Raw genomic sequence first — 11,885 nt, forward strand, 5'->3', positions numbered from 1 at the left:
TGATTTCTTTTTTAATAGAGTAGTCAACCTTTTAAAAAAATGAAACAAAGTTGGAAGCCCAAGCTGGTAACATCATTACCTAGACTTGAGTACTATTTCCTACTAGATCTTAAATCGGAGATACAAGACGTTTTATCTTAAAAAAAGTAGTTCGATTGTCTTGTATTTCAATCTGCAAGTGTTAGTTAGGGCCGTAAAAAAATGGCTGGATGTAATTTTATTTATTTTTAATGAAAAGTATTCAGGATTGCATTCAATTAATAGAGAGGTTATAGAAAGAAAGCGACAAGATGTCACTACACAGTCATCTTACATGTTAACATCGAAGTATAGAACAAACGGTTCAGAAAGGTGAGTCCACTTAAAGCGTATCCGCTGATGCAATTCCCATAATTCCGAACAGCACCTTGATTTTTGAATCTATGCTATACTTGCTGGAAGCAATTCGTAAAGGGTTTTTATTAATTTATATACATCTTGAATCTATAATAGTCTTGACATCTACGTTGAACCTTGTAAAAGGATTCAAATCTAGATCTAGACCCTAATCAAAGACGAAGCATATCCAACTACAAAGGATAAAACTGTTGAACTTTGGATCCAATCCAATCGGATGTGACCCATATTGACACAGGCATATCCAACTACACGTTGCTCGAGTTTGAGTCGGCAACGGACGTTGATGACCAGCTGGGTCTGGACATCAACGGTAGGCCACTAGCAAGAGAGAGAGAGACAGAGGGGAAGTATCGTCAAAAGATCCTTCTCTCTTACCAGACTCTCGTTCAGATTTGGAAATCGGCGGCGAGAGGGGAGGTGCCGAAAAACAACCCACCGGCTGCAGGTCAGAGCTGACGTCGTCCATGCCCTGTCAAGGCTGGCGGTGGTCACCGAGAGCCAGGACTCAGCCGGCATCTGTAACCCCCACCCTTCTTTTATCTTTTTTTTTTGTTTTTTGTTTTTTGCGCTACAATCACCGACAGATGATCAAGATTGACGGTGGCTGGCCGCTGGAGACCGACAATCGTGGCCGACCATCAGTGGCACCTGCTGGTGGTGGAGGTGGTGAAGGAAGTGGGACAAGGCATAACCTATAAAAAAATGTAATCCCAGTGGGGGTCGAGTTTCACTATAGCACTGTAGCTATAGTGAATCAGTGACCCGGTCCAAGACTCAGACCCAATAATTGGGTTCCAGGTTTATTGAGTATGACACAGACTCGGTGGACCTGGTCCAAGACTCGAACCCAATACTTGGGTTCTAGGTTTGACCCTGACCCAATGGGATCTGGTCCAGGACCTGGACCTAGTATAGGGGTTCCGAGTGGATTGGATCTAAGGTTGACTTAGTCATACATGGTCCTAGACTCAGACACAGTACCTGGGTTATGGGTGGAAAAGCTCTTAACTCGATCCGAGTGCCCATTCTAGGGTGGACCAGGCCTGGATCATTGGATTTGGCTCGAGTCTGAGGCCCAGGATGGCAGATCGGGCTTGGATCCTTAGGGATCCGATTTAGCAGACTAGATATGGATCCATAGGATCCGACCCAAGTATCACATTATAGGTTAGATCAAGTCCTCAATTGGACCTTGTTAACCTTTTAGAGTCCAAAACCAGTTCAGGGCTTTTCAGGATTAGTTTAGGGTTTTTCAGGACTAGTTCAGGGTTTTTCAGGACCGATTCAAGGTTTTTGTGGACCAATTTAAGGATTTTTTGGACCGATTCAGGGTCTTTCAGGATCAATTCAGAGTTTTTTAGGATTGATTTAGGGTTTCGAGAACCGATTCAGAGTCTTTAAAGACCTGTTTGAGGCTATTTTCATGTCAATTCTGGTTATTACCTATAACAACATGCTTTTGTCATTTCTCTCATACTTTTTATGGTATTTTTATCATGGATGCATGACTTTAGCATGATATTATGTATATTTTATGACTGTTTTATGTTGTCCATGATATATATAAGCATGAGATTATGACTGAATTCAAAGTATATGTGTTGTGGCATGCTTTGCAATATGAATATACTTATGATAATATATCTCGATCAACTCACTCTTGCAATCACCAAAGTGATTTGAGATTTAATAATTAAGGGTTATTTGGACCATGTTAGGATTGAAATTCGGTATTGTGATCATGTATCTTTATGAAGCAATGATTCTACCCAAAGACATAGCATTGTGTTCTAAATTCATACAGGGTGTAATAGTAGTTATGTACACCAGCTTATAAAGCATGTTCATATCCAAAGGTACAATGCAGAATTGAATCTGGTTACATAATCTACTAGTTTTACTAATTGAGTGACAATTCCTTGAGAATTGAGAATGTGAAGCATCTCTAAGTATTATTATTTTCACCAAAGTGAAACCATAATGACCTTATTATGCTTGCCTTAGAAAATGTGAATAATAAGGGGTCTCATGTTTACCTTTTCGATATGAATCTTGTATGAACATTTATTTATTTTTTCTTTCATTCTTGCAATACCAGTTCTTTGATCATTGACAATTCTAGCATTATCTCTATTTTAAACAAATCAAATTTTTTTATTAGAAAGAAATTATGTTATTCACTTCGGGATACAAGAATAAAAGATTTATCTTTAAGAACTGATCACGAACCTCACTCTTATAGAGTAAAGCACAACCGATTAGAAGGTTGTCTATGAAAAGTGGGAGCACTCAAAATAGGCTTAGCCTATTGCTTTTGCAATCACGAATGACTAAGAATATTTGAGGTGTCATTCCTCACTGCAGGACGATGAAGGAATTTTTAAAAGTCATTGAAGTTAAGTATGTTAGTTCTAATAAGGCTAGGGCCAATACTCTCATGTCCAAGTTGGTATCTATGAAATATTTTGGAGACAGTTACATCCAACCAATATTTTGGAAATAAAAAATATTATATGTCAGCTGAATGACATGAAGCTTGCCATTTTTACTACTTTCTAGTGTGTTTGATTATGACCTTATTGCCTATATAGAATATAGACCCTTCAAAATTTCTTACAACACACATAATGATGAGTAGTCCTTTAATGATATTTTAAATAAGTGTGTTGAAGAGGAAGAAAGATTGAAGGGTGATAAAGTGCAAAGTGAACATATGGCTTCTCATCATGCAAAGTATAGGCCTAGGGCAAATAAAAGTTCCTTCAAGAAAAAAAGCAAGAAAAAAACCTCTAGAAAGACTTGTAACTCTTAGGCGAATGTAAAAAATCATACTAAATTTTTTTCTATAAAGTGGTTCTTTTGTAAGAAGGGACATAACAAGTTGTATTACGTGAAGCATAAGAAATAACTCAAGAAGAAAGGTAACAAGTCATTTGTTTCTCATGAGTGCAATTTAATTTATGTTTCATTGAATAGTTGGTAGATTGATTTTGGTACCACTGTAAACATTGCTAACTCTTTGCAAGCATTTCTCAACAAAAGAAAACTAATGAATCATGAAAAAAGCATCTTCTCAGAAAACAAAATGTGTTTGCATATGAAGAACATTGGGACTTATAAAGTTGTTTTGGAGTCTGGATTCAATTTCAATTTGATTGATACATTTTATGTTCCATCTTACAGTCAAAACCTTATTTCAATTTCTAGACTTGATAAGTTTGGTTTTGCTTTTAATTTTAAAAACTCCAAACTTATTATTATTAAAAATTTAAATTCTATTTATTCTGCATATATGTTGATTGTTTGTATCATTTGAGAACCAAACTCCATATCTAGGAATCTTACTCCGTTGAGAATACGTTGATTGGTAATAAACGTTATTTAAATTATGTCCAATCTTATTTGCTTTGGCATCGAAGGTTAGGTCATATTTCGAAAGAGAGAGTCTTGTGAAAGAAGGGATTCTATAATCCCTTGACTTTATAGATACAGAACCATGTCTTGACTACATAAAGGCTAAGCAGACCAATACATACAAGAAATATTTTAAATACTGCAATGGTAAATTAGAGATTGTACATATGGATATTTGTGAGTCGTTTACCCCATGTTATATAGGTAAAAAGCATTTTGTCACCTTTATAGAAAACTACTCTAGGTACATGTATCTCTACTTGTTATTTGAGAAATCTAAAGTTTTTTGAGTTGTTAAGGACTTTAAGAGAGAATTAGAGAAACAGACTAGTGAAGTTATAAAAGTGGTCATGTATGATAGAGATAGAGAATATTATGATCATTTTATTAAGATGGAACAAAAATAAAGGATCATTAGCATGGTTTCTAAAGGAGAATGACATAGTGTCTAAATACACCATATCTAGTAGTGCCTACCAGAATGATATAGCTGAAAGGAGAAACCATACGCTTAAAGAGATGGTTCGAACGATGTTAAATCACTCAACCCTTTTCTTGACCTTGTAGGTTGAACCTCTTAGGACAACAATGCATATGCCTGCATTATTACATATATCATTATCAATATAGAAATATATTGAGTCATCTATTCCTTTGCCCAAGAAAAAGTATTTCTACTTTTTGGCATAGTCTAATAATTGATCTGGGAAATTTCTATAATAAATTAGGTATGGAGTTAGTATAGTTCCCTATCCCCAATTCTACCATTGTATAGAACATAGAAGTAATCTAATCTCTTGGATGAGTAAAAGTATAAAGAATGGGTAAGATTTTGAATGGTTTATATACAAAGTGACATTACAATTTTCTTTATGTTGTCAGATTAAATCAGTTCTTTACTCATTCCGTGAATGATAAATCACTACAAGTAAAGGAGATATACAATTCAAATAATGAAAGATCCAATATTTCAAAATTGTATGATATTGATCCAAAAAGTGTCTGATCCATGATCCAAGATCCAAATGAATCTTGATGCATAAAAGCTAAAATAGGGTGTCTTGGAACTGGTAGTTTTTAGTTTAGGATCATTTTAACCCAGTTGTGCTTTAAACTGAAGGACAATGCCAAAGCAAACTCTATAGAGGACAAATTCACCTTTCTAACGAATATAGAAACATGAAATTTCAACCATTGATGGTCAAGATACGAACCTGACACCAGATTAAATGACCGGTGTTCACAGGTGGGACTATTGGAACTGTCCAGAAGGGGCAGGCCAGAACAGGACTGTTCCGTATAGATTCAAATGAAGACCTAAACACAAAAGTTGTGGGTATTTTAGTTTCAGAGCTAGAAAAACTAAAATCACTCAAATCAAAGGTCGTATGACTCTAATAAGACCCAAACAAGGTAGAGGACTGGTATAGTTTTAAATAGTCACCTGTGATACTATTCTATCTATTCTAAGATACTTTTGACCATATAGATGATCGATTCAACAAGTTTTTTAAACATAAACATTGTAGAAAATATAATTACTGATTCACAAAAATAAAAATCACTTGAATCGGAGATCGTATGTCTCTGGTACTAGCTGAACAAGAGGTCAGACTGATACAATCTTGAACAATCACCCGAATAATTATTTTCTTTGTTTCAAACCCCTTTTGACAACCAAAATGAATGAATCAACAAATATGAAAAACATGTAAGTTTTAGCCACAAGTGTTAAATTTTCAACAAGATATCACACAAAAATGTTCATGGTCTACAATGAGAGATACGCCCTGAATGGTGTGATTGTATCTAACACACACAGTCAGAAAACCCAGTTAGTGTATACACGATTTTAACATACCTTTTAGATTAATCAAATTTTAATTTTTAGGTTTACTGATCAACCTTCACACACAAACACTTTTAACATGTTTTCTCCGATGTCAAAATTCCTTACTCCTTATCCCTTATCCTAGTTATTCTAGCATAGATTAAAAACATAAAGCTCAAGCATAAAACTAGCTAGCATGCACTTTTTCTCAGGATTCAAACTCAAAGAGATGCAATTTTTTTTAACAGATACTAGGCTAGATCTATTGTAAACTGTGAGAATATATTTCAAACCAGATTAGTAGATAGTTTGACACAATCCTTAATCAAGCCACGACTCACAATAGTAGTCACATGCAAGATTCAGGGTGACACACCGAGTGAAAGAAAGAGCAAGTGAACAACAACTTCGACAAGGGTTCACGTAGGTCTTGGATAGATGGTGGTGCAACACAACAACACCATGGTATGGTCTCTAAAGGATTCTTCCACACTACATGAAGGATCTTTCAGCAGCAAGAGGAATTTTTTTAGCAACTTAAAGGCACAACCACAGTTTTGGCAAGTGTCTCTTTTCAACAAGACAGTGAGCACAATTTTTGCAGCATCTCTTTCAGCTTCAAAGAGATTGACACGACCAAGAGATGTCTTCACAACGGTTGGACCTTCACAGAAGGAACAACAACAATCTTCACGCAGGGAACAAGCTCAAACCTTCTCCAGCAAAAATGCCAATGGTGGAAGTCCTCTATTTTCAGTTTTTCCTTCTTCTTTTTTCTTCATTTTTTTTTGTCAAAGAGAGAATGGCTTGTAGGAATTTTTCGAAGCTATATGAACTCAACCCAGTTGAGTTAAGGGTGGGAGGTGGTTTTCAAGGCTACCTCTCATGTGGCCAATGCATGTCCTTCTTTTGAAAATTAGCTTAGAAAGCTTCCAAGGTCACCTCTTATATGTCCAATAAAAGAACACCCTTTTGAATTACTTTTGTCCTCTTCTCATCAGTCAAAAGAAGCCATACACTTTTTTTACAAAGCCTAAACGCATTCACTTGGTCACCTTTCACGTGACCAATGGGAAGACCCCATTTGAAAAGGTTTTCAAAACCCTCACATGCTTTACCTCTTTTTGACTTAGTCAACCAACACCACACACGAGGTTCATATTGGTCCACCCATAGGGGCCAATATGGACCCATATCTAAAGTATTGGATCTTGGGTAAGATCCAATTCTTCAAATAGATCTCAAAAAGATTATCTAAATTTCTTTAGATAAAAATTAAAATGAGAAAAAATAAAAATATACTCAATAACCCCATATACCCTCTAGTGACCTAAAATAATCCTATCAGACACCAAAACTATCCTAATCTATAAGATTTGGCACATAAAAAAATTAAAATAAAAAAATAAAAAATATATACAAATGATTCCAATATTCGCAAAGTGGAATCACAACAAGAGGTATTTTTTGTGAAGATAAAAAAACAATATTCTCAAAAATTAAGATGTGCCAAAATGATGAATTTACCCCAAAGATTCATTTGGACCAGAATAGGCCTGTATGAAATTGGATCTTCTAGGGTATTGCATCCCGGATCGAGTCTAGAGAGTTGGATTTGCATCCAACTTGTCTTCAATGCTCTAGTAATTTGGATGCTCTACATAAGTGTATCTAGAATAACCAGAATAGTAGAAATGAGACTGCATATAATTTTATCATTCTGAACAAATCCAAAATCTTTGTAGAACAGACCAATCATTAGTTCTCAAGCATGGGGTGAATGGAATCCAATACATAAATTGGTTAATAAGAGGATAGAAAAAGCTTTTATTGTATCACTTAAGTTATAGAGGAATTTCTGAACCCAAGAATTAAGAGTGACAAGTTCTTTATTACCTAGAATAAAATAAGCACTTAGAATAGTGAAATAGGTTATATTTATCGAGAAATGCAAAATGATATGTATATGATCTTGATTGTGCATTCTTACTAATTGTATTGTTTCTTTGTGGATTCCTATATGAAGCTTTTGTATATGTGACTCTGGATACTCCTTTATCATTTTTTCCAATGAGAACAGTTCTTCTAATTTGATGAATTCTTATAGAATGTTCTTTTCTTGAATATCATTCTGGTATTCTACTAGTTAGTCACCCAACGTTCCATACTTTTATTAAATGAGAGAGAAACTCCCCAGGTTAGAAATACGATAGATGCAAGATATGGTAGGGGATTTAATGCTTCTTCTTTTTCACTTTCAATCCGTGAATTGTTAATGAACCTAATTCATTTGTTGACTATGTTTGATTTTTCTATGATGTATGAAGCACGAGTTCTATAAGGAGGTATGGAACCTATGGATCTATTTCCCACTGTGTAATTTGTTTAGTCCTTGTCTCTAGAAATAGAATAAGGGTTCATTCATTTTGAATGCAGAGGTAATGAAATAGTGTTCTCAGGCATCTTAATTGGTCAAATTTGGACCAATTGCATGTTTATTTGTTCTTTTTGATGAATGCCAAAAAGAAGCACTTGAAGTAACAAATATGAATATTATTCATATTTCGAGACGAACTCCTTTGTTGTATCAATCAATTATTTAGAATTGTATCACTGATCATCCACAACCCATGAATAATTGAGGGGATAGTTCTAAAAAATATCGATGATAAAATCCAAAATAGTTAGCGAAACAAGAGTGGTTCTAATCTAAAAAATCCAATTGTTTAGTCATCAAGAAACAAACATCAAGAAAGAAAGAAAGAAAGGTTAATTGACAAAAGAGGGATAATTTAGTGGGGATGATACATCTTCAACTATACATAATGTAATGTATTGATTCAAAATATTTGTCCTAAAATCTTAAAAAATTGGATTATGTACTTCAAAATATTCTGATATTTGTGATGAATATATATACATATATAGGTAAGGGCTTTTTGGGGGCATTCCTTTCTCGAATTCTCCAAAAGGTGCAAGTAAGGGCTCTTTTTAGGGCATCCGGTTATCCAAAAAAATCAAAGGACTTTAGGTTTTATTTTCCACATCATATACCATAAATAATAGAAATAAATAAAGCAAGATTTTTTTAACATAGTTTTATTATGATAAATGTCTTTCATAGTCTTATATTTGAGGAATTGCATGATTATGTCTCTTTACCTAAAAAGGAAAAAGGCTCAATTTTTTTTTATCATTGTCCCTTTGGTTGATGTTAAAAAAAATCCAGTCAATGACAATCAATCTCAAGTATAACAAGTTATTGATGAGGATATACAACAACAATAAGATGCATAGGTTCAAATTGAACCACCAGTAGTGCCTATATGTAGATCCATGAGGACTAAGAAATCCGTTATTCACTATGATTATGTGGTGTATTTACAAGATCCCAACGATTTCATACATACTGATGATGATCTCTTAACTTTTGCAAAAGTCATTGAAAGTGATAAATAGACACATTAGACCAATACTATGAAAGAAGAGCTTGACTCTCTGGTAAAAAACCAAGTGTGAGATCTTTTACCTTGACTTAATAGAGTCAAGTGGGTCTTTAAGACCAAAACATACTCTAAAAGGTGAGTGAAAAGGTACAAGGCTAGGCACATTACAAAGGGATTCACTCAAATGGAGAACATTGATTATAATAAAATCTTTTCTCCTGTCTCAATTAAGGAATCATTGAAAATAATCATGGCCCTTGTAGTTCATTTTGATTTAGAGTTACATCAAATGGATGTGAAAACAACCTTCCTGAATGAGAATCTAAAAGAGAAAGTATATATGCAACAACCTCATAGTTTCAATGTAGATGACTCAAACAATATAGTTTGCAAATTAAAGAAATTAATTTATGAACTTAAATAAACCTCCCGTTAGTGGTATAAAAAGTTCAATTAAGTGACTTTGACTTTCGAATTCACTAAAAATATTGTTGATCAGTGCATATACCTTAAGGCTAGTGAGAGTAAGTTCATAATTTTGATTTTGTATATTGATGATATTCTTTTTGCGACTAATGATTTGAGTCTATTAAATGAAATAAAATAATTTCTCTCATCTCATTTTGATATAAATTAAATAGGTGAGGCCACTTATATCCTCATAATTGAGACCCGTCTTGATAGAACTAAGGGTGTACTCGACCTCTCTTAGAGATTCTACATTACTAAAAGATATGGGATAAAGAATTGCTATTCAAGCTCGACACCCATAGTAAAAAGGGATAAATTGAGCTTAAAGGATTGTCCTCAAGATGATAATAAAAAGATTTAGATGGCAAGCATTTTGTATGCTTCAATGGTTGGGAGTTTGCAATATGTGCAGACCTGCACAACACCTGACATCACATTTGTTGTTGGGATGCTTGGTAGATATCAGACTAATTCATACATTACACACTAGAATGTTGCAAAGAAAGTCATGCATTATTTACAAGGAACAAATGACTATATATTGACCTAAAGAAAGGTAGACCATCTAGAGGTCGTTAGATACTCGAATGTGAATTTAGAAGGATGTTTTGACAGTAAAAAGTCTACTATGAGATCTTTCTATTAGCAGGTGGTGTCGTCTCATGAAGAAAAGAAAAATAGTCTATAATTGTAACTTATACCATGGAGGCAAAATTTATTGCTTAAAGGAGACTTTGTCTCAAGCCATATGGATTAGAAACTTCATTTTGGGTCTTGGTATTGTGGATTCTATTGAGAAGCCATTAAAGATATTTTATGATAATAAAGTTTTTATATCTTTCTCTAATAACAACAAGAGCTCCATTACATGTAGATGCATGAAGTTAAAGTACTTTATTGTTAAATAAAGAACTGATAATCATTTAGTGTGTATTGATATAATCGGCATAAAAGAAATGACTATGAATTCTCTTACTAAAGGGCTTGCATCAGGATTGTATTTCAAAAATGTAATGAGGATGTGTTTATTTAATTCTTTTTTATGTATGATAATACATTATAATGATCATATTTCTGAAACTAAATTGATTATTTATGTTTTATGGATTATTGAATTTTGTGTAAAGTGTCTCTTATTTTTTAAAAGAGAATAGCAGAATAACAACATTAAAAGAACAAAAAAGAATGGGTCACAGACCAATTACATGTTCTTAAAGGTACTCTTAACATGTTAAGCACTTAAAATGAATGATATTGTAGTACATTGAAATATGACATCTCATATAGAAATGTTCTTCTCCATGACTTGTATGATTCATTCTTGTGATTCATTATAGCATATGAACCCACATGGAACTTGAATCGAGATAACAATAAAGAACCTCAATAATGAGTTTTTTTGTGTCAATGGGTCAAGTGGGAGAATGCTGAACTTTGGATCGAATCCATTCGGATGTGACCCATATTGACAAGGGCACATCAAATGAAGTCATTAGGGTTTTTCAGTTTTTTAGAGGTTATGGTTGCAGGATAGTTATGTGAATGTGAAGAGGTCACATAACTATCCATGAATGTAGACCTCCCATTATATAAATCATCATGAAAGTGTGATGAGGGTTACGTGATATAGATTTCTCTCAATCTCTGGGGTTAAGGGTTCTGCTTAGCTCTTGACTTGATGGCCTGGGCTTATCGAAGGTGTCAATTGGCTAAGGATAACGCCGATAACCCACCTCCACTGAAGCATCTTTTAGATCGACAATGGCCATTTCCGGTAAGTGGTGTTCTCATGGTATTTTATTCTAACAAAAACCCCCTTTAATGTTTACATGTAAACATTATTACAATGCACTTTGGCCATTAGGCTGGCCAGACTGGGCAGTAGGGCATGTCGTGGGTTTGCAAAAAATTTTATTCCCGTGATAGGTTGAATATGTATTCAAAAAACAATAGTATATGGTCTGCTTCCTCTTCTTTTTCAGTTTATTTGTGATCTCTTATCTCATGTATTCCCTACAAATTTGTGACCCAAATGAGAAAATAATTCTAAACAAATATGAGAATCGTGCCTGATGGACAAGACAAATGAAAATCCTATCTTAGCCAACATTATAACAAAATTATAATTAAAAAATCTTGCTTTAAATAATGAAAAAGCACCTCTATATTTGATTTGAGTTCTAGTTCTCCCCCCACTCAAGTTGCAATAGCATGATGCAAAAAAAAAAGAGTAGAGAATGGACTGATGAGATAGCTAGATGGTTAGGCCACACTATTATATGGTAATACTTTATCCAATATAAAAAGTTTTGAAAACATGCGTT

The 11,885-nt window shown here is 34.1% G+C and overlaps 1 protein-coding gene across 1 annotated transcript in view; it reads left to right on the forward strand.

Moving 5' to 3' along the window:
- LOC149813281 (uncharacterized) overlaps window positions 1-11,446 on the forward strand; it is a 35,906-nt gene extending 24,460 nt beyond the window's left edge. The window contains exons 2-3 of the mRNA XM_089991095.1: window positions 11,260-11,335; window positions 11,426-11,446. Coding sequence (XP_089847221.1) covers window positions 11,260-11,335; window positions 11,426-11,446 — 97 coding nt within the window. The remainder of the gene's footprint in view (window positions 1-11,259; window positions 11,336-11,425) is intronic.
- The last annotated feature ends 439 nt before the right edge of the window (window positions 11,447-11,885 follow it).

This window comes from Nuphar pumila, chromosome 16, assembly GCF_984573655.1.
Source record: "Nuphar pumila chromosome 16, dmNupPumi1.hap1.1, whole genome shotgun sequence".
NCBI classification, from domain to species: domain Eukaryota; kingdom Viridiplantae; phylum Streptophyta; class Magnoliopsida; order Nymphaeales; family Nymphaeaceae; genus Nuphar; species Nuphar pumila.